This window comes from Protomyctophum bolini (genome assembly GCF_963924005.1).
Source record: "Protomyctophum bolini genome assembly, chromosome: 6".
Classification (NCBI taxonomy): domain Eukaryota; kingdom Metazoa; phylum Chordata; class Actinopteri; order Myctophiformes; family Myctophidae; genus Protomyctophum; species Protomyctophum bolini.
This window is the reverse complement of record NC_137867.1, coordinates 13,581,517-13,605,843: the sequence shown is the minus strand read 5'-3', so window position 1 is coordinate 13,605,843 and position 24,327 is coordinate 13,581,517. Positions and strand designations below refer to the sequence as shown.

Here is a 24,327-nt window from a genome sequence, read left to right as displayed (position 1 = left end):
GGGTCCGACCAACTCAGAGTTACGTGGATTACAGACACATTGGCGCATTTATAGATATACTAGACCGGTGCCCGGCTGTAGAGCATCGAGTCGGTAACGATGGAAGTTGGAGATCCATGCCCCACCCGGCTACGTTGTACCCGTATCAGAGTACCTGTTCCACCCATCTGTCTGTGTCCCTTTTATGCCCATATATGGCGATTTCTGTATCTGTCTCTCTGTGTCCCTTTATTCCTATATTTGGAGTTATTTGTCAGGCATGCCCAAAAATATGGAGTCTATGCAGATGTCAGAACAGGCCAGCTCCATATATGGAGATCTAGGGCGGCAGGGCCCATGTCCAGAGCCTGGGCAGAGGCCTTTTGTGGCGGTTCTGGACAACCATGGGTCCGACCAACTCAAGGCCGGGCACTGCACTCCCTGTGGTGGTGTGGAACGCGTGTGGCGAATTTGAAGTTGGTGGGAGGAATGGTTCTCGAGTTACATGGAGTACAGTTCATATGTACACACAGACTCGGAGCATTTAAAGATACTAGAGCCGTGCCCGTTGGGCACTGGAACGATGCAAGTTGGAAATGCTTGACCCACCCCACCCATCTGTTTCCCTATTATGGAGTTCTTTGTCAGGCATGCCCAAATATGGAGTCTATGCAGATGTCAGAACAGGTCAGCTCCATATATGGAGAAGGTGATCGGGTCCAGAGCCCGGGCAAATGAAAAAATAAATTATGAAGTGACATCAGAAAGATGTTCTTCATAATGTTACTGATTGTTTTCAGACCTCCAGTTCTAGGCAACACAGAATGGGGGGGGACGGACGGGGGACTTTTTATTTATTTATTTCCACACAATAACTCAACAATACTAAGGTATATTAAGTAAGAAAGTATGTAGCCTTGCTGAGCCATGAGGCCCATAGGGCAGGAGCCTATTTGATTGGCTGAGCAATGTATGTATTAAGGATAGAAATCACACCTGCGTGAAGTGAGGGGCGCTCTTATCATCGTACATCATCATGACGTAAAATAGACACTATGACGTAAAATTGTCCATTCATTGTCAATGGGAATTTAATGTTTGTGTAGGACAAAGTTTGTGCACATACACCAAAAGCTGGCGCCCCTCAAAAAGTGAGGACAGAAAATTGAGGACGCCACAAGAAGTTATTAGCTGGATTGGATTTGAGGATAAAAAGTGAGGACAGAAAAGTGAGTACGCAAATTGTGATTGGCCAGAATGTGATGATGTATGATGATAAGAGCGCCCCTCACTTCACATGGGTGTGATTTTTATAAATAAATGTGTCTTTTAAAACACTAATTACTTTGATCTTATTCTGAAGGCAACCGGAAGCCTTATATCAGCTAGCTCCTAAACAGGGAGTCTTCTGCTGACGGAACGGAGCTACTGCCAGTCCTCCCAGATCATTGGTCAGGGTCTATCTATGGATATGAGTCCTCCTCCTCCTCCTTGGTCCTTTGGTCACTAAGAAGTGAATATGTTTTGTCTACCGCCATCTAGAGGCGTGGATGCTACTCGCACCATGAGATGAGAGTATAATGTAGTTAAGCAAACTCGTGAAATATTGACTTTCTTTTAACAAGTTTTTGTTGAAAGAACTAAGAAGAATTTTGCATATTACTAGAAGAGTGCAGCGAATGAATAGGTTGATTGATTGATTGATTGATTGATTGAAATATTTATTAACAGTTTGCAGAATTACAGTACATTTCAAGCACAAACTCAATACAAATACTGTTAACTGTGAGTGGACGACCCAATTAAGCATTACACTTGTTTACAAGAGGGTCCACCTTGTTCAATTCATCAAAACAATTAGAGACATACAAATATATAGACAAATTAGACACTTCTATAAAGTCAAAGAACAGAACAGGAATTCATCATAAAGGAGGTAAAAAGGGAAAAGAAACATGTGAGTGAGGCCGGGGAAAAAGGGGTGGGGGGATTCAGATTTTACGTGGGGGCAGTTTCGAATTGCAGCCGTCCGTAGATGCCCTTTGAGAGCGGTTTTGAAGGAGTCAAGGGATTTGCATGTCTTAATGGCTGTTGGTAGGGCGTTCCACATTTTGGTGGCATAGGAGCGGTGTGGACTTTGTTAACATTAAGGAAGTATCTATACAGGTAGGCCTACATGTGTGTAGGCCTACCGGTATCTTCTTGGTGGTGTGTCGAATCTTGTGGACCAGACCCATTGCAAGATGCTGTACTCTGTCGACGACCCTAAGCCATTCCAGCCTGTCAAAGTGGCAGGGGTGAGGTGGGTTCGGGGGGTGAGGCCAAGTAGGAGCCTGACCAGTTTGTTTTGGGAAGTCTGGAGCCTAGTTTTAAGGGCCTTTGGGGTGCTGTGGTACCATGGGAGGTGCATGCATAGTCAAAGAAACCTTGTACGAGGGCTCCTGTTAATTGGCCTCCTCATCCTCATAATCCTGTGGGAAAAAGACCAAATAAGGGACTGGAATATCATAAGTGTGAAAGTCCCCAGCATCCAGATCCATACACAGGCCTTCTCCCTGTCCTCTGCTACCATCTGCTGGCTGACAGCAGATCCAGACCAGCAACCTGTGTTTTGGACCGAGCCACTTTGATACCTGAAGCGAAGCCCCTTAGCCCCGATTGCTCAAATATGCCCCAGCCTATGCAGTACAGGTTGTCTGACTATAATGTGTGACCAACATGTGTATATTTACTGATTGTAAATCCAGTCTCGAGTCTTGACCCAATGACCCACACACAGATGTCTTGAATAGTGTGGCCCAGGGCCTCCACAAATCTTAATCCACCCTTGCCTTCTTGAGAAAACGTCTTAACGTGTGTGTGTGTGTGTGTGTGTGTGTGTGTGTGTGTGTGTGTGTGTTGTTAATGTTGTTGTTGTTGTTATCACCAACATTGTGATTGATTGATTGATTGATTCAATACTTTTACAGTTTACAAAAAAAGAGCACAGAGTACAGTTCTAAAGTGTATTCAATTCATCAAACCATCATCATTATTATTATTATTATTATTATTATTATTATTATTATTATTATTATTAACAGTGTGTGAGATTTATTTTGCCTATTTTTTTTTTTTTAAACGGTCACATGATCACCTCTTTTATTTCCTGCAGCAGTAGCTTAGCTTTCTGTTCGCTCTTGCGAGTTGCGACAACAGTGTATTTGCATGACGGCTGTGGTCGCTCTGGGTCTGAACGCACATTTGTGGAAAAATCAGGAATATTTATATTCTTTTATATTGTAAACCGGAGGCCTTTGCCTTTTCTACAGACACAAAGGACGAATATATATACATCAATTATATACAGTCTTATTTTTTGGTTGTTAGCGTGTAAAGCCCATTTTCATAATGGCGACAGCTGCGGTATCTGCCACTGCTGGCTTGAGCCCCAACTCCGGCTCCGGTGCTGAGCTGGTCCGCGGGCAGGCCTTCGACGTTGGGCCTCGCTACACCAATCTGTCCTACATCGGAGAAGGAGCCTATGGAATGGTGTGGTAAGATCTGTTAATGACACATTCTACATTATATGCCATGCTCATGCCACTGATCTGATCCCGTCTGAGGATATGACTGTATGCTCTCATGACTCATGGGTGGCATTTATGAAGAAAGTTAATTCTACAACTTGAGTCATACATACTACTTTAAACGAGGGTTCTCTACAGATGATGAAGCTGTTATAATAACAATAATAATAATAATTTAGTATTCATATTATTATTTTCCGGTATTATTATTATTTATTCAGGTGTCATTTGCCCTTTTCACATTCAACATCCAGGCTGCAAATGTATCACTCACAGATAAACACATTTGTGCGTCATTATTCATTTCAATGGCTTGGTAGGATATGGTGTACAGAATTCAAGTACAACTCAACTATCCATCTAAACAAGAATATTTTTATTTTGTAAAATAGAAACGCACACACTAAATAAAGATTTATTTAGATCAGTGATTCTCAAACTATAATTTGAAGTACCCACTCTTTGCTATGCATCGATTATGCCATGAACCCCCATAACCCTTACAATTACAGTTCCAGGTTCCATTTGTACACACTTGAATTTCATACCACTAATTCTATCCTCCCCCTTTTTATTTTCTTATTTTGTTGCATCTTGAACCCTAGCATCCCTATTCTGCAGGTAACATTGCAACATGCAGTTTGTAGATCTGTTGTGTGTGTGTGGGGAGGGTGAGTTTACAGAGCCTATCCTAGTTTAAGATTAATTTTAAGTGTACTTTTAAGTGGTCAATACTGCAGAGTATTATACTAAATACAATATGTGTGTACATGTGTGTATAGTATACTGTATACTAAGTGTATAGGTACTGACACAAGGATTAAAATGGAGAGAATGAGTCAAATAGATAGGCTAACTTTTAAATGTGAAGGGCAGGTAACATTCAAATGGCATCCTTGTCACAGTTTAGGCTGGAGCTGAGTAGCGTCCGTTCCTGGGAAGGTGGCATTTGATGGTGGCAAATTAGGTGTTTGGGGCAACACATTGACAACTCTAATGACCTTATTTTTGTCATTGCTTTGCCCCTTATACCTACACTCTCCCAAAATGGTTGCCCACCTAGCTCGGCACTGCTCCAAATCCAATTAACCTCAACCTCATGCAAAACATTAAGTGCAGCTTGGCTTTTAAAGAGTGGAAAATGACATTGCGTGATTGTGATGCAATATCTATACATGATACAAACAAAATACTGATAGCAAAGCTGTAACTTAAGAGCCCACCCTCCCCCACATTCTCTTCAGGAAGTTCAAAGTCCTCACTTGATTGAGAAAGAAGAGAACTAGAAAGCTTGAAGAAAATGTCACTAACTGGTTGCTAAATAATAATACATAATTGCAGTCAGTTTTGTTTTGCACCTTAGTTGAAGAACTTTAATGTGCTTCCAATTCAATTGATTATTACTTTTTGCATAGATGCAGATCATTTTATAATAACAATAATTAGAAGTATAATGCTTAAAACAGTGTTACTTGCCATAAGAATGCAGATCTACAAGCTGGTAAAGAGCGAGGGAGGTGCTGATGTGTTTCAACAAAGCTGTCAGGAGTAGAGCCCGACCCATATTGCCGTTATTTGACTTTTGTTTATGATATCACTATCGGAAATTATACAGCTGATATGTACTTTCAACCTGACCTCTGTATTTTGGGCATGTCGTCATAGGTGAAAAGTTTCAGACATTTTCCAAAATAGCCAATCTACAAGCTCACAAACCGTTGTGAACTGGTTGGTTGGATATATAAAGTAATTGCACTTTTTTGACAAAACACTGGTCAAAACATGCTCTGTGGAGTGTGGACCCAAAATCGGGATCGTTACCGGACCCCAAAATCTGGCATTGGCCGGGCTGTATACTAGTCACAACCTCCAGGAGAAAAAGAAAATACCAAAATCTTGGGAGAAGCGTTGACTCAGGCCAGTGCAGGCTGTAACAACAAGCTTTAGAATGGATGGAGAAACCAACTAAATGGACAGGTAGCACATGTGCACATTAGTGATCGATTCGATACCATACATCTCAATGAAGCTGTCAAACAACACATTATTATCAGGCATAATGACTTGATAAATGTCAGAATTCCTTAAATCAGTGAGAAGTACAGGGTCATAATGACATCTTACTTACGACGCTGATTTTCATATCGTTGCTGTCGGGGGAGAAACCACCTAATTCCGTGATCGTGGCAGCTGGTGTTTTGGCTTATAAACAGCGCAGCAGGGTACTTGTACAGCAGTTGTGAAGGTACCTGTCGTGATTGTGAACAGAGCAGCAGCTGCAGCCTGTGAAAACAAGCCCAAACAGTAGTAGTAGTAGTTGTGATTTGTGAACGTACCTGGCTATCGGGACTCGGCCACTGTACACTCGCCACACTGACTTCCTTCACGTTATTACTACCACCTACTGTACACTCCACCAGAGTTGTTGGGAGGCGGGGCACGATTGTGCCTATGGTGTGTGTGTGTGTGTGTGTGTGTGTGTGTGTGTGTGTGTGTGCTAGCAGCAGCCACCACCAGGCTCTGCCAAACTTTGTTCAACTCAACTGTCATCTCTGTATGTATTTATAATTTTATTTTACCGGGCACAGGTGGGCGGCCGTGTGCCCCCCTTGCCTCTGGACCCCAACACAGTTGCGTTGTCTGCGTATCACTAGTAACGCCCCTGTTGATTTGGCTTTGTTTTCTAAATATAAGGTTTTCTTTAAGGTGGTTTCTTCCCAACAGCAGAGATATGTTGGTGTACAAGTACAGTGAACACGTGACTATACTACTCATTCTGTAAACATTTCCACAGAATTGTTGCAGGTGTAGTATGAAGTGTAACACATTTGATGATGCTGTTGAAGTTATGGTTGGTGCTAGTCTTAACCACTTGAAACACCATCGTCCTTATTCTGGTCCGCAATTCAGCAAAAACCTACAAGCTCAGTGTGAAACGTTTTTGACTTGTAGATCGGCAATTTCAGGTGAAGAGATTTGGTGTAGAGTAGAGGTAAAAAAAAATCACACCCGTGTGAACCGAGTGGTGCAACTCCCTTCTCTCCCCTCTCTCTCTCTCTCTCTCTCTCTCTCTCTCTCTGTTTCTGGCGCCCCTACTGGTACATACTCGTGCTCATTAATGTCACAGGTGCACATGAACAACACATAGGTAGGCACGGACATTGCTGTTCCTTGGAGTGGTTGCAAAAAAGGAGTTTATGTAGTATAGACCGATTTATCGATCTATACTATATATCTATAATGTCGGTATCGACATTTATGCAGCAGATGTGACCCATCAACCTAGTGATGAAGAACCGTAATGCCCACCAAACTGGAGCTCCATGACGTTGAAAAGTTTGAGAATCTCTGCTAGAGCATTTAACCACTTCATTGCAACTTCCTCTGCAACGTCTCTCGGTTGCTTGACCCATGTGATGCTGAAATGCAGATGATGTAGCGTAGCCTACTGATTTATTCTGCCATAAGCCATCCTCTTAAAATTCCACCATGGAAGCCATCTCCACGGCAACCTCTCTGCCTCTGACATCAGTACCACCATACCACAGCCAATCAGAGCATACAAGGGGGAAAGTACAGCCTTGACACTCTTAAATGCTGTTGTGCAATTCAGAGGAATATATAATTATGTCTGCTAAGACGCAATTGCGTTTTGTTTTAGTGCTCAACACATTGACACACTATTTTATATATTGTAGAATATTATTTACTGTTAAGAGATTATTTCACCGGTGTAGTGGCAACACAATTGCACAAAACTGTGATATTACTCCTGCATTGTTTTTTAGATGACTGTTACATTGCGGGTATATTTAAAGGTAGGGTTAGTGATAAATAGCTCTATAGTTTATTCAAATAGTAGTTGCTATAGAGTTTTTGTTCATTAACAGGGTCTCCCTGTCTCATGCTCTTTAGTGAACAGATAATGCATGTTCAGGTCGGTATACAAATTTCATCCAATCAGAAGAGGGAACTCATACAATTTCACTTGTCTATCCTGCATCCTCAGTAAGTAGTAAGTAATGACACAAAGAAATGTGAGGACAAAATTGAAACTGGAACGCTATAAAACTGAAGCTGATATATTGAGCTCTGCACGAACGGATAGACGGGAGCGAAAAACTGTCCTTTGGCCTAGTGGAGAGTAGACTAGAGTGAGACAGTACATTTGCATGCAGAAATAAGCAAAGTTGGTGGTAATATGATATCCATTATGCCAATCATTTAGCTGACATTAGTTGCGTAACAATATTTTCACACTGCAGGTGCAGGGTTGGTTTTCTTGGAGTGCTGTAAAGAGAATTCTTGTTCAGAACATTGTGTTGCCAAGTGGAGTGAGAGATGCAACGGTTGTGCAGCATTGGCATCTTTTGTTGTCCTCAGAAACCGTAAGCAATTGTTCAGTAGAATATATATTTTTATATAAATGGGCTTGTATAATATCTTCCTGCCATACATTTATTCCGTTATTATTTGGTGAAGTCCTGTGCTGTTAAACTTTGTACGTTTCTTCTCATTTGTACTTTATTCACACTCAAAAGTTCAGCTGATCCATGAGCATCGAGCACGAGGGGGCTCGCTTGTCAAATACACCAGAATTATCTACAAGCTGCCAAGGCATTGCGATGGGAACCAAAGTGACAAGTCTTGTAAGCTTGTAGATCTGTTCTTTTTGAGAAGCAACTCTGTCTGTACAGACTGTACTGCTGTGCTACGGAATGCTTGTTTCCTCTTCTTGTTGCACATGGTCGTTTGATGGAAGCCCTTTATGGTGTTAAACAGGGTATGGATTCCATGGAACAATGCAAAGAAATTGTTCACACGTGAATGGCGTGCAATTTGTTTACAAACGGTTGAACTCATCTGATGCACCTGTGATGCACAGCACACCGGTGTATGTATACTGCAATAAAGGCGTTATCCACCCTTTCAGACATACATTAACATATAGTAGAAATTTAAGAAGAGCTTTGTGAATGAGGCCTATTGGGCACACTTCTCTAAATCCAAGAAGGATCAGTATTGATGTTGTGCTCTGTATTGCATATATGGCATATGCTTTTGTACAGCTAATAAAGTGTCAGTGTGTACTGTAGCTATTGCTTTGGCAACATTGTGGATTTCTAGGATTAAATGCGCCTCTGTTGTCATTACCATTACCTGAAAAATGTAATTGGTAGCACTCAAACCCAGGGACGACATGGTATGGTATACATGGGGTGCATAGTAGGGGTAGGGTTAGGGTTTGAGATGGGTTGTAAGACTTGTACATTATCAACAGCAGTATCCACTAGTCCATATAAATACAGTTTTTTTTTTTAACCACTTGAGAGGAGAGCTACTGAATTATATGGAACTCACTCAGTAGAATATATATTTTATATATATATAAATAGGCTAAAGGCTTATATAATATCCTCCTGCCATGCGTTTATTCTTTTATATTATTTGGTGAAGCCGCTGTTTCAGTGGCGCATTAGTGTCTAATAATAAGACACCCACTGTCATATTTTGCTAAATTGAATGCAGTGATTGCATCCACATTATACTGTCATCATATATTTAAAAAATGAAAAAAAACATTTTGTGGCTGGAACCAGTTCAGACATGGGCCCACCTATGTCTGCACCCCTAGGCTGTGATGTTAAACTCTGTACGTTACAACAGGTTAAGCACAGACTGTGCTTGTTTTTTGTCTTGTCAAATATTATATTTAAAAATATTTCTGTACAGTAAGTCAAGTGTGCAGTCTGTGCACCAAATGACAAAATTGACATCTTCAAAACGATTATTCTGTTCTTTTTATTTCATTGAATAGTCCATAATTGATGTATAAGGGATTAATGATCAACGTGATTTGTTTTTTATGATTGACTACATCTATTAGACTGATTAACCATGTATCCAGCTGCAGCATTTTATACTTTATCTTACAATGAAGTCGCACAAAAATACTTTTTTTTGTTTTTGTTTTTCCTACTTTGATGCTCATTTCCGTTGAATGTATCAGGGATATTATTTGTGTGCTTAGCCCAAAGTGTCTACTGTGGAGTGTGGATACAACGCTATCCCCCCCCCCCCCCCCTCTCAACCAGCCCAACCCCTTCAACATTCTCATGGTAACAGCCTGTTGCATAACAAGTCACTCTGGCAGGCGTGGAAAGCCTTGTACTCCAGTCTCCTTGGAAACAGTGCCCTCCTCCCCCCTCCTTTCTGCGTACTGAGCATGCTCATAAAACAATAGCAAAGGAAACAGGAAAGGCAGCCCAGAGTCTCTTTTAACCACTTGAACCCCAGCATCCATTTGCTGGGAAGGGGGGGATTAGGGGGAGGGGCATTAGCCCAAAATAGCTGATCTATAATATCACCTATTTTTGGCACAGAGATTTGGCGAAGATAATTGGTGTAGAGAGCGAAATTCTGTCCAAGTACAGAGCCAACTCGGTTCCAATTTACCAATGTAAGCCTCTGCTTATGAGACACCTCATCGGCACAAATTATTCCTAGCATTAATGGAATCAGTATCACTGTAAAACGTACACCTAAAGTCATCCTGAGTGTTAATTTATGGTCCACTTGGTTACATTTGCACACACTCTGAGAATGAGATATATTAAGAATGAGGACTTTACTGTGTCTGAGGGTGTGGGATCGGTTACCTTATGCTATGCCGAACAGAATCAGTAGCTTTGCTTTTTAGTTTGAAAAAGTAATGTATGATAAGCTACAAGCTAAGACCTTGTCATTGTTTAATTGATGAGGTCTTTATATATCAGGTGGTCTTAGCTTTTAGCCTTTTTATTTAGTGGTTTCTTGTATTGATTTCTGAAACTTCACTTTAGTTTTTTCTCTATGACCTTCTCCAGTGCACCGCTTCAGAAATTCCTTCACATTGTGATGACGTTCCGATTTGTCCAAGTACTTGTTTTTGTTGGTGTTACGGAGATAAGGCACAACCTTTTACCCTACTGAGATAACGGGTATGAATTAAATCCTAAATCTTCTTCAGAGGCCTTCCAAGGCTCCCATACATTTAAATTTCAAATCATTATAGCGTGTAGGGTTGTCATATTACAGATTCACATTGAATTATCTTGTATATAACACATTTGTATTAACAAGATAACATTTTTGCTTAAAGCTGCAATCAGGAAATTATTGAGTATATGTTAACAGTGGTCAGAGCCTACTCTATTGAGAAATTGACCCTGTTGTTTCTATGCCACCTACTGGTTGACAAGTAGTATTGCCTGCTGCTCATAAGCACTACACTACAGTATGTTGCCCCATTCAGAGTGGGGATTATTGTCTCCATCCACCAGGCCGAAGGTATGGGAGAGTATGTTTTGCACTCTGTCCGTCCATCTGTGTGTGTCTGTGGACAGCTAATCTCTGGCACTGTAGGCTTTCTTGCAGCCAAACTCTGCAGTCTGCACACACACTTCCTGGATGCCAGAGCTGAACCTGTGGCCCAAATGTTCCACATGGGCCTGTTATAGCGCCACCAACATCCAAAACATCATGCGCCGTCCAAACATCATGCAAATTGGTACACAATCTCTCTGCAGCTATTAAAAGAAACAGGTCTTTCAGATTTTTTATAATCCATCCTGATTGTCTAAGATTGGCTTCCAAGAAGTTCACAGGAGTGCTCCTTTTTGAACAAAATGACTTAAATCATGAACACACCGTGTGATTTCCATGAAAGTTTGGACAAACATTCCTTCTAGGCCAAGAAAGAAAAGTCACTTGAAAATTTTCAAATCAGCCTCATGGTGGTGCTATTATTGCCTTATTAGTGTTTTTACCTATAACTGCACCTATCTGTGTAAAGTTGTATGCACACTCCCTAGAGGCCAAGGAAAAACCTTTGGCCTGTATTTTTCACATATGCTCTTTATAGCGCCACCAGGAGGCCAACTTATGCAACACATTGTTTTTATAGTACTCCTTCAGATTTTATCCAAATTTCAGCAAATTGGTACATATGATCTCTATAGTCATGTGATCAAGACGAGTCTGTTTGATTTCACATATTCCATCCTGATTGGCTAAGATTGACTTCCAGAATGGCCTGTTTTGTACAAAATACCACAAATTATGAACGCAGCGTCCGATTGTGGTGAAGCTGTGTGCACGTATATTCCCAGTAGGCTGAAAAATAAATGCCACTTGACATTTTTCCCAAAAGATGGTCCAATCCTGGTGGAGACCTGTGCCCCGAGGGGCACCTTTCTAGTTAGATGTGTGGTCTCGTGAAGGAGACCTGAGACGTTTTGGATTGCAACTTTAATATTGTTATTTATTATTGCTTATGTATCCATTAATTTATTTATTTTGTATTTTTTTTTATCATGAACCAGCGCTGCCCAAGACCGTGACAATAAGGTCCGTGTGGCCATTAAGAAGATCAGCCCCTTCGAGCATCAAACATACTGTCAACGCACCCTGAGAGAGATCAAAATCCTGCTGCGCTTCAAACATGAGAACATCATTGGAATCAATGACATCATCCGCACGCCAACTATTGACCAGATGAAGGACGTGTATCCTTAATCATATGACTGTCCTGTGTATATCTATATCAGCAACATCAGTCATTAGGGATGTGAACGAAGAATTTAGCGAGTCGATGTGCCGTCGATCGATTTCTTTATTTTTATTTTTGCTGCACAGCGGTTGAGAGACGAGCACAACTGTGCATTCCTTAATTGGCTGAGCCAAGTCAAGACATTTTAACTTTATTGGTGAGCCGGGTTGGGGCGGGTTAAATCATGTATAATGGGATTTCACTTGTCCTGCGAGGACGTTTGGTAAACATTTATTATTTATAGCGTGCACTGCAGCCTACCGGAGTATTGTGGTGGCTTATTTGCATTGACTTGATCTCCTCCTTTCACCAATAAATCCCAAAACAGTGCGACTGTGAATACGTCTACGGTCGGCCTTACTAAAAGGTAACCTCTCCGTCTTCTCTCAATCTCTGCCACGTCGCACATGTGCGGCAAATTATTGTAAACAAGACCCGTTATAACGTCATGTCTGTCACCCGGGGTTACTGCAAAAGTGTTGAACCACTGAATACGGTTGAATAATTACGCAACTACCACAGACGGCAAGGCATTGGTGATCGGTCACTGTAACACCCGGGGCCGTGCGTGCTAGCTAAATTATTTCCACTGTTAATTCTTCAAGACATAATGGCTTATTATTATGGAAATATAGTATATTTCCACCTGACATTGTCATTTTTATGTCAACATGGCACCCATGCAGTACTTTGCGTGTGTTTTATCATTAGACAGATGCAGGACTTAACGGGAGAGTATTCTCTAATTCATTATTTAGATTATGGTCACATAATACAACACAACAGATGCCATCAGTAATACAAACGGGTTTACATTTTTGGGATGTGGCATTTTTCATCTCTAATGTGTGTGTATAGTATCCTAACACACATATGTGCTCCTTTTAAACAATAAATAAACAGAGCCCCGGTAATAGAAGCATATGCTGCACAACACACCGCGCACACCTTGACGGCTAATTAACCGTTAGCCGGTAAGGAAACAATGTTATTGCTATTTTACCCATTTAAAAAAAGACAATACTCAGTCCGCCCTGACAGGGGAATTAGCAGCTGCAACGTTACGTGCGTTATCGTGAACAGATGCACTGTGATTCACACACTTTTCCAGTAGTTTTTTTACATATATTTCTTTAGGAATACCAGGCTAAGCATTTCCGCCGGCTGTATGCCTGAGGCGAGTTGTTAAATGGGTGACTCATTTGGTATTCTTCGAGACTTCAAAATGGAATGAGCCGGTCCATTTGGTTACACTCCCAAAGTTAAATTACTGTGTGTTGTATCTGTATCATAATATATCAATAATATAATATTGCACGAAGGGACGCAAATGGGCGCAAATGTGTGTGACATTATTTCAATATACTAGAAATACGAAATGTTAGAGGGTGAAACAGTATGCAACTCAATCAATTTACAACCGTCCGACAGGAGTTTTCATGTAATGCATGGAAGACTACAGTTACAGACTACATCCATCACATGGGCGGCTCAGTCGTGTAACTTTCCCGACCTTAAGCTGTGTATGTGTTCAACAACACAGCCATGCAAAATAACACTGACAGCTAGGAGGTGACAAAAGCTTGCCATCCTTACCAACGGTTGCTAAACTATTGGCATTGGACTTTTTGGGGTGGTGTTTAACGAAGGGCTAATTCATCTGAAGTAATCAAAAAACATAATTGTTTGTGTTAACGGTTCTGTCATCTTGTAACTTGTCGTTTAATACAAGCATCTTAAAGTATTTTGTTCAGCTGTTGCACCTTGCCCTCATCCCCTCACCATTCCACAAGTGTTAATAAACAGAACATTGTACAAGCTATGTTATCTCCCAGGTTCACAGAGGAACAATATAATCTGTCAGACGTCATTACATAGCATATGGCACTGATATGCTCAATGAGGAACAAAGGTGTCCACGAAGAATAATCATCAATAGTGATTAATAATCCTGATTACAACATTTAGAATAATAATCCAGATTATAATTGTAGCACGCAGCCCTAGCAAGTAGGTACAATTGCAATATAGACCCTTTGTCCAAATTGTGAAAATCAATCCAAGAATAAATTGATTGTAACATAAGTTAAGCTGAACACCTTAGCTTGGTGCGATGCAGATATATTGTCCAGGATCTCATGGAGACAGACCTGTACAAGCTTCTGAAGACCCAGCACCTGAGCAACGACCACATCTGCTACTTCCTCTACCAGATCCTACGAGGACTCAAGTACATCCATTCTGCCAATGTTCTGCACCGGGACCTGAAGCCTTCTAACCTTCTTCTGAATACGACCTGTGATCTTAAGGTACAACAGCCACTGGCTGAAATGGTAATACTGCTGCATACATACTGTATCAAAAAGGCACGGTCGTCGGTGGCACAGTTGGTAGTGCTGTCGCCTCACAGCTAGAAGGTCCTGGGTTCGATTCCCGCTCGGGACGCTGTGGGTGTTGGCGGCGTGTTTCCTCCTCCGCGTCACCAGTGCCCATACCCAAGGTGGGGTTGGTGAAAGGGCCTTTCTGTTTGGAGTTTGCATGTTCTCCCCGTGTCCCCCAGGGTGCAGTAATCCTGGTCTCTAAACTGCCTCTCCCTGCCTCTCCCATCCGCCTGATATAAAATGCCCGCATCTTCACCTTCAACTTTATTCACGTATCATCCTGTTGACTTTAACGTTGTATCTCTAACATTGTAGTCACACATTTTTACTGCAATCGTTGTCCTTCCTCAGATCTGTGATTTCGGTTTGGCTCGTGTGGCTGATCCTGACCACGATCACACCGGTTTCCTAACAGAGTATGTAGCCACACGCTGGTACCGGGCACCTGAGATCATGCTCAACTCCAAGGTGAGTGTCAACTTTAAAATGATAGCTACAATTAAAGAGACTTACAGTAATAGTACGATTTTAAAAGATTCTGAATGTCTGAATCTGGTATGAAACTAAAGGGGTTTCCTTTCAAATATACCATGAAGACAATATGACCAGCATTACTTACCGGTAATCTATTTTGTTTGTGTTTTGGATTCTTAAGTTTTAAAATGATGTACTGTTTTGCTTCCCTTGATAAAAATCAGCTATAGCTATGAGAAAGTACATTGTATCTGTAAGATAAAGACATACTCACTGCCAGCACTGCAATTTGCCTTCATGGTAGACAGTAACATTATTGTGTAGCATGAAGTACAGTCTCTAATAGGGCGGAGAGAAAAACTGAAAACTAGTCTTTAAGGCAGTTGCCATAGATCCCTTGAGAATCAAGCCAGACACTAATATGAATCAAGCCAGACACTAATATGTATTCAAAGGTAAAGGGTTCATTGGGAGCAGATGAGCATATTATGGACCCAACACACCAAACGTCATCGCTGAGATGTGTTGGAAAGGGCCTGTGGACAAAAATCTGTTGTCTAAAGGGCAGTCCATACTGTCTCCGACCACCGGACTTTTCGTCGGAAAGATCAGACTTTAATTCTTTCTCCGAAGTAGAGTTCGGCGAGTCACATCATCTGGGAGCGCAGCTTTCAGAACAAAAATTCGGAGGAATGCGTTTCAGAAGTTGCGAGTGACGTCATGTTGTACTTGTACCGGAGCTTTCCGACGAAAAGTTTGATGGTCGGAGGAGACCATATGGCCCTTAAGGCGGTGGTGTGTACACTGCTGAGGTGGATCGTCAGTTTGTTGTGAGGCGTCACTCGCCACAAGGGATTCTGCCTGGAAACAGCGTTGAGTAGAACTCTGCAGAGTCTTAACTGATCCAGCACTTGGTCGACCTGGCACATTGGATAGCCATCAAATTTGGATAGTTCTTCAGTAGTGTCACCGGGCTTAAACGCAAGCACAGTGGTGCCACACCGGTCATAGCTGATCTACGATCTCACAATGTGAAGTGTTGTGAGCTTCACAAAACATATTCAGAAAGATTTTGAAAACATTTTTGAAATGTGCCATTCATAATGGAGTAATTTTAGTCAAAGTATTTCTTGTTGCCAATACTTTTGTACTTTTACCCAAGTCAAATTTTCAATGCAGGCTTTTACTTAGTATATCTGTATTGTGGTATTGGTGACAAATCGGAGTACTTCTTCCACCACTGCCTGCATGCTTTATTCACAGGCAAATGTGCATTCTCTGTGTGTCTCTCTCCCTCTATCAGGGCTATACCAAATCTATTGACATCTGGTCAGTAGGCTGCATTCTGGCTGAGATGTTGTCCAATAGGCCAATCTTCCCAGGAAAGCACTACTTGGATCAGCTCAACCACATTTTGGGTAAAGAAAATCCTATTACAATGCTCCTGTTCGTAATGTAATTTTACTTTATGTTCACAGTTCACACCTTGGCCAAACAATATAGTTGTTCAGTTACACAATGTCCTGCAATGTGGTTCTGTGAGTAGGCGTCTTCAGACGGTGATATTTGTTAACGAAACAGGCCTCTAGGTTGAGGGGCAGTAAAGTCAATATCTAACTGCAGCGCTGGATGGATTTGGAAGTTTGGCACTGCGTAGTTGAATGTGTACAGCTGGCGGTAAACGATAGGCAAATTGGAGATCAGCGTCCTGTAGTTGACTTTTGCATGGTGCGCTATAGAGCAAACTCCTCTGGTCCAATTAAAAGAAGATGAAAGGTGGAAAAATACAGGATAAACTCATTAGGTCAGTTTCTGATTGGTGGATACTTGTTGGAGGGATATCGGGTTGGGTTAATGCAGTCGATTAACTCTTGAGTCAGACACAAATTCCCTTTCCTTGTTTTTGGCCATTATCTCTCTCTTTTCAGGCATTCTGGGCTCTCCCTCCCAGGAGGATCTCAACTGTATCATCAACATTAAGGCCAGGAACTACCTTCTGTCATTGCCTCTGCGCTGTAAAGTCCCCTGGAACCGACTGTTCCCCAACGCTGATCCAAAAGGTATGAAGCCTGATTACGGGCCACAAATTTGTGATTGAAACAGCCACATCCCGTTCACTTCGGGGATAATGATAGTGGCGTGTTGGTGTGCCATGTGCCTTTACGCTTTGTAGTGAGAGTTGTGCACCAAAAAAATTCAAAAATAGCTAAAGCATAACATAATGCTAACACCAAAAGGGGTTCCCGCCCAAAATGGGTTTTAAATCAGCTGAATGTCTAAATCTGTCTTGAGAGATTATTTAAATTCAGACCTGGTTTTATTTTTCAACTCCCCTCTTGTTGTCTTTGGTTACATAATTATAGTTAGACCCTGGGCAGGTGAAATTGAAGTTGTTTTCTATTGACAACTGGGGTATGTAAATGTGCTAAAAAATAGTACTGGCCATTTTATTTGGGAGAAATCTTTCACATCTCAACTGTGGTAATGTTTCCTTTGCTCTAGCACTGGACCTGTTGGACAAGATGCTGACTTTCAACCCCCACAAGAGGATTGAAGTAGAGGAGGCCCTAGCACATCCCTACTTGGAGCAATATTATGATCCTACAGATGAGGTAAGACGATCAGTAAACATTGCTAGTTGTCAAATTAACAGTTTGTACATGGTCTCATTGTTCATGCTGACATATTTTCAATGAGGAGGCCTTACCGTTTGTGAGTGAAACTGCACCCTGTGTCTATGGAGATCTATGAATGTACATTCATTGTCTTCAAATCACAAAACGGTGAAAATGGAAGACATCTAAAGGCCTGTTTTGTCCAACTCTGTAGCCTGTTGCTGAAGCTCCATTCAAGTTTGACATGGAGCTAGACGACCTACCCAAAGAGACACTGAAGGAGCTCATCTTTGAAGAGACTGCACGCTTCCAGCCAGGCTTCAGGTCCTAACTCGGGCCCTCTCTCACAGGTAAATGTACAAATCCGTTGTCAGGTAAACACAATCTACTGCAGAGTCCAACCGACATGTACCACCGCTACACGAGAAGCCGTCCAGGAAGGGTTATGGATTGTACAAATGTGTGCAGAGACAAGTTATGGACGTCCCATGTCCAAGGATTCGTCAGTCAAATTGACTAGTGTCAAATCACAACAAGTTGTCTCAAGACACTTGCGACAGTGGCAACGAACAACTCCCCCTTAGGAAGAAACGTCAAGCAGGGACTCTAGGGTGGGCGCCCATCTACCTCGACCGTGTCGGGGAGAAAGGGGGGGAATAGAAAGAAGGAAAGAAAAATAGACCGGGAAGGAGATGCAGGCAAATAAAAGTAGTAGCAATAATAGTGTAAGAATATAGTATGGTATAGAAATGTTGTCCGATAATGTATAAGAATATTAGGATATAGTGTACAGTGTTTCCTGCAGGAAAAAGCTTTGGCATGGTGCTGGGCGTGGGGGGGGGGGGGAGCTTATGGCGCGCGGCCCTGGGCCGCGCGTCGACAATTTTGATTAATTAATTAATAGGATTAATAAATTAAGATTAATTCGTATTATTGCTCTTGTATTGCGATTGGAGACACTGGGGGGACACTGGGGGACACTGGGCAGGCACTGGGGAGGCACTGGGAAGGCACGGGGAGACACTGGTCAGGCACTGGGAGACACTGGGGAGGCACTGGGGAGGCACTCAGGGGCACACTGGGGATGCACTCAGGGGAACACTGGGGAGACACTGAGGGGACACTGGGGAGGCACTGAGGAGACACTGGGGAGGCACTGGGGAGGCACTGGGGAGGCACTGAGGAGGCCCTGAGGGGACACTGGGGAGGCACTGGGGAGGCACTGAGGAGGCACTGAGGGGACACTGGGGAGGCACCCGGGGGGGGGGGACACTGGGGAGGCACTGGGCAGACACTGGGGAGGCACTGGGCAGACACTGGGGAGGCACTCAGGGGGACACTGGGGAGGCACTGGGGAGGCACTCAGGGGGACACTGGGGAGGCACTCAGGGGGACACTGGGGAGGCACTCAGGGGGACACTGGGGAGGCACTCGGGGGGGGGGGGGGGGGACACTGGGGAGGCACTGGGCAGACACTGGGGAGGCACTTAGGGGCACACTGGGGAGGCACTCAGGGGGACACTGGGGAGGCACTGGGAAGGCACTGAGGGGACACTGGGGAGGCACTGCGGAGACACTGGGGAGGCACTGGGGAGACACTGGGGAGGCACTCAGGGGGACACTGGGGAGGTACTGGACATTTCATATCACACACACCATGATTCACTAGCCCCCTTAAAAAAAAATATCTGTAACGCAGAGAGTGTACAAATGGAACCAAATGAACCTGTATCGATATCGGTTATAAGTATCCTGACGGGAATCAAATTGTGGACTTTTAGATCAATACCTCTCCACAGCGTTTTGATGCGTTTTTGCCGACAGACATTTGGTGACACTATACTGTATATATTATATAAAATAAATGTGCCGACACTGTCCTTTCTTTCAGGTGGTGATCTGGATTGGCTTCTCTGCTGCCACTGTTCCCCTCTGCCTCCTCCACGCTGTGATCTGTTTCTGGTATGGTTTGTATTTCCTGCCTGTTGTCCACATCAACTGGATTCCTTGGGTCTCACTCGTCAAGTCCACTTTGCTCAGGAATGGCGTCAGGAATCAATCAGTTTCTCTCCTCTTGCTGTCTTTCTGTCCTGCTCCTTCTTCCTTTATTTCTCTGTCAGGAGGTGAGAGCAGGGGGGAGATCAAGGCTTGCAGTGTGGACGTTAAAAAAAACCATGTTTTAAGCCAAGATATACAAACAATACGTGTGCGTCTCAAAGGCTTTGGCTCTGGCTATCATATTCGAGATTATTGTCTTGTCAAATGACAGTGATTACAAACTAGCTGTTGTGTTGGTGCAATTGTTGCTGTTCTAATTACTGCCTACCTTGCACAAGCCATGGTAGATGATTTCCGAGTGAAGGGGTTATCTGAATCTAAAAGGTCTTTCAAACTTGTCACACTGACAAGGGACATTCTGAGTTGTCTCTCATAAAAGACAAAACATATAACCTTCATAAAATTAACTGATTTATGCAATGAAATCACGCAATCAGTCAGACTTTGTTGGCCAAAAGAAATCTCTTCTACAGTGTTTGAGTGTTAGCCATCTAAAAGCTCTATTGTTTGTCAAAGATTTTCTTTTAATACCCTTGTCTCATATATGGCCCAAATGCAATATAGACTAAAAAGTCTTAAAGAAAATGATGGAACATTGATGAAGTATGAAACACATTAATTGATTATGTTTACCTCCTTGACAATTGAGATGTTTAAGATATTATAATGATAATTTTGCATACACCCTTAGAGAACTGTAATTATTGGTTGGTCATTTATGACAGTGTTGAGTTATATATTATCACAAGAATAACATGTGCATTACACGGTTATCCTATCAATTTTGCCTTAGTGATGTGGAAATGTATAGTATGATATTTTTCAAATGGGAAAATTTACTTTTAACAGTCAACGTATGAATAATTAACAGTTATTACGGAGAACTTTTTTTTTCTGGAAGAAATATTGTGATGCCATTTCTTTCCTTTTTTATTTTGTCTGTAATGGTTCTGTTGCTTTTCTTCCTCTTATGTCTCCCATCTCCGTTAACCATTTAAACCGTATATAGTTAGTTGCCCTGGGTCGCCCAGGGTCTGTACTTATTGGCACCCTCCTTTCTCCCCTCTGCACCAAATCTCTTCAGTGAAAGTCTACAAGCTCATAACGCATGGCAATGTCAAACTTTGTGAGCTTGCATATCTGCTAATGCCGAATGTTCACCCCAGAATAGGCCTGTCATAATTATTACATAACCCGCAATTACTTGAGATGATCACAATATTTTTTTCATAATCGTCGTAATCGTTTACACGTTGAAACATTTTCACACATAAAAAAAGCTGAAATGGTACATCTACAAGTTTACAGCCCATCACTTGGTGACGTGTTGTAAGCTTGTAGATCAGTTATTTCTGCCGTTTTTATTTTTTACTTTATTTTTTTGTATAGAAATGTATGTCATTAATTTCTTTGTATATTTCAGATTTGTCATATCTTCCCTGTGCATGTTTTGATTACCACGCAAACAGAAACTGATTCTTTGTTCATATAATGTTCAGTGCCACAAACAAATCGTTAATCACAATTATTTGTGTGACAATTAATCATCAACTTAAATTTGAACCGTGACCGCCCTACCCCAGAATAGGGACGCTAGGGTTCATATGGTTAAATCTCTCTTTTACCTTGTTAATAATACTGTGCCCTTTGCATGACTGTTAAAAGCTCTGTATACAAAGACAATGTTCAAGTGCCACAAGGCTGAGTCCTTTCTTTCGGAAGACCCAGGCTGTCTTGTTCTAACTTTTTGTGGTATATCATTATTTTCACGCACATGGTGCTTATGTTCTGTTTCTTTCTGTGCTTATGCATATTGCCCCTATGTTTTTATTGTTTTGTTTGTTTAGCTTGCAGTTATCTTTGTGTGTGTATGTGTATGTACACAATACACATACACCAGTTTTGCTTGATGTATTTTTGGCCAAATGACCTGTAGGTGGTTGCAAATGGAGAATGGTAGCCATCTGCATGGTGGTTTCAAAGGGAGAATGGTAGATGTGTCTGCCACATTAAACACAAACCGCTTTTCTGCCTGTTCTAGGAAAGGGATCTAGTCGTGCAAACGTTGAGGTAGTTACAATAGCAGGACACATTGTATTTTCTATATAAGATCTTGCTTTAAAAACCACATTTTATACTGATTTTGCCATATCAAAACCAACAGAACTAAAACTACAGCAGAACTCAAAACTAATGTTATCCATTGTCAATCAAATACTGTTCTATTTTATGGGGTTTTTTTGCAGACGAAGGACCGACAACACTTGGAAACATCAATTAGACCTCAATGACCGATTTATAATGATGAATTGTATAGCTCTACCAAATGTAATGGCTGCCAATTTATTGACCACGTTTCTTTGGTAGACTTCATGTCAACACTGACTAAAACCACAACTAAAATAAATAAAATGTCAAACTAAAGTTCTAACACTAAAGCATTTCAGAATACAGTTGAGAAAATATAGCATTCTCATAGAATATGGCTCTATTGGCAACTAAATCATTGGAAGCCGAATCAAGTACAGGGCCAATTCAGCTGCTATTGCTTTGGCTGACAAATCATTGCATGCATGAAAACAACTTTTCACAAGTTGATTACAAGAGTATTGGGGCGAGTAAGTTCATGAGATTTATTTCTGGGGAAGAAAAAAATTACTTTAACTTCTAAGGAGAAATTCAGACCTGGATTTTCTCTCCAACGTTCTAATGCTTAATTTATGCTTCCGTCACATGCCAGACACTTATAGTGTCACACACCAGAAAAGCAGATCTACAAACTAACTCACAATGTGCCTGCGACGCATTGTGAGCTTGTAGAATGTCTATTTTCAAATGATGACACAGTCGAACAATGAAGTATAGATTGTGCTTAAACTTTTTTATTTTCTTTTTTTCCTCGTCACAAAGACAAATCTTTGGTCTGAGCTGGGCTTCAGCCCCGGTGCTCTTGGTGCACTCAACTGTATACGCATCTCTTTGACAAAATGCACTTGCTTCTTCACTTCTTGGGATGGGACATGTCATCCATGACCAGGTGCCTGCAGGGACTTGACATGCCTGTAGATCAGTGGTTCTCAAACATTTTTATTTTCAGGACCCCCATAACTCGTTGAGAGTTACAGACCTGTAAATGTTCCATTTGGAACACCCTCAACAAGGAAGCCTGAGGGTCCCTGGACCCCACTTTGAGAACCACTGTTGTAGATAAATGGTGGTGATGAGAACATTAAGGGCACTTACTGGGATTCTGTTGTATGATAAGCTTCTGCCGAGTTCTTTGTGCGATCTGTCTGTTTTTGTGCCTTTTTTGATAGTCTTGATATCCAAGATTTGATGTGCAGCTTTTGTTTAGTATGTTATCCATTGTAACTGCAGTATGCTCTAATGAACCACAATCAAATCGGGAGGGGTGGGTTTAGAGGTGGGATCTCAGCTCCTTATCTTTCAGTTGTGTAATTTGAATGAGAATTTGTTGCCACAGCTGTGTGATTTGTGACTGTGTACTGAAAAGATGAAAACGGAACATTTATATTTTTATGTTACCCTTTCTGAGACTTTTTTTTAAATGTTTTTGTGCAAATATTTTTTATTGTAAAATGATTGTTGTTTCTAGCAAATGCTAATATTGTTTGAATTGTTTCCAATTTAACTACTTCTTGCTGTATGTTTTTGATCAGTATAACCTTAAATTGTGTAGTTGACTTTTCAGAAGGAATCAGTATATTGGTTGTATTATAAGGGGTTCTGTTTCACCTGCCATAGAAATGGTTGAAATTGATTGGTCAGTTTAATTTTGCTGTTGTGTGAAGGATTTGACTTGAACGAAGCATTTCTTTGCTATGATTAAAGACTGACTGCCACTTTGAAACATCTTCTGCCTTTCTGTGTTTTTAATTTCTTTAACTTTTGAAATGCATTTACTAGAAAATGTAATTGTTATGCAAACAATAGCAATCATAATTTACTTTGTTCACTACATTTAATTAAATGCTCCTTGCATAAGCAGGCTTATCCAAAATAGTTACCTTAAAGTATCAGAAAATATAGCTATTCCCAATAATTTCCCTTCCACCAGTTGGTATTTGTGCCTTTTTAAGGGAGGAATAAATATATTTTCCAATTGGCACTGGAAACGAACTAACAGCATAGCCACGATTCGAGAGACTAACATCTTTTAATGTCCTTCATAATCCAATATCATCTAAGATGTAGCACGCACCACCCTTACAGGCATACATTTAAGTACATGTTAACTGTATAACAATTTGTAATTTAAAAAAATAGTGAGTATACTGCATGTATTTCTCATCCTCTGACTAGTAGCCTATGTAGGCCTATTCCCCATCCTCATCACCCAAAGGTGACAACTGACATTACTGTAAGATCTGCCCATTATGAAATCCAGAATCCATGCAACTGAAGTCCAGGCCAAAACTTCACATTTTCTTCCTTCCTTTTCTTTTTCTTTAAAGATTTATAGATTAGATTAATCTGACCTCTAGTTTAGACGATTTATACAAAAATATTTATGTAAGACTTTTCAAACGGCAATGCAGCTGGAAGAGCTTTACAATCATAAAATAAAAAATGAAAAATATGTTTAAAAGAAATGAACAATTTATATTTTAATCGACAGCATCGTAACAATATAATGTCGG

The 24,327-nt window shown here is 41.4% G+C and overlaps 1 protein-coding gene across 1 annotated transcript; it reads left to right on the top strand.

Moving 5' to 3' along the window:
* Positions 1-3,173: 3,173 nt before the first annotated feature.
* On the top strand, positions 3,174-23,541 carry mapk1 (mitogen-activated protein kinase 1). The gene is made up of 9 exons (XM_080766580.1): positions 3,174-3,515; positions 11,912-12,094; positions 14,258-14,447; positions 14,871-14,987; positions 16,297-16,411; positions 16,922-17,053; positions 17,496-17,605; positions 17,823-17,958; positions 19,500-23,541. The coding sequence occupies exons 1-8, from the start codon at positions 3,370-3,372 to the stop codon at positions 17,937-17,939; spliced, it is 1,110 nt and encodes a 369-aa protein (XP_080622706.1). The 5' UTR covers positions 3,174-3,369; the 3' UTR covers positions 17,940-17,958; positions 19,500-23,541.
* Positions 23,542-24,327: the final 786 nt, after the last annotated feature.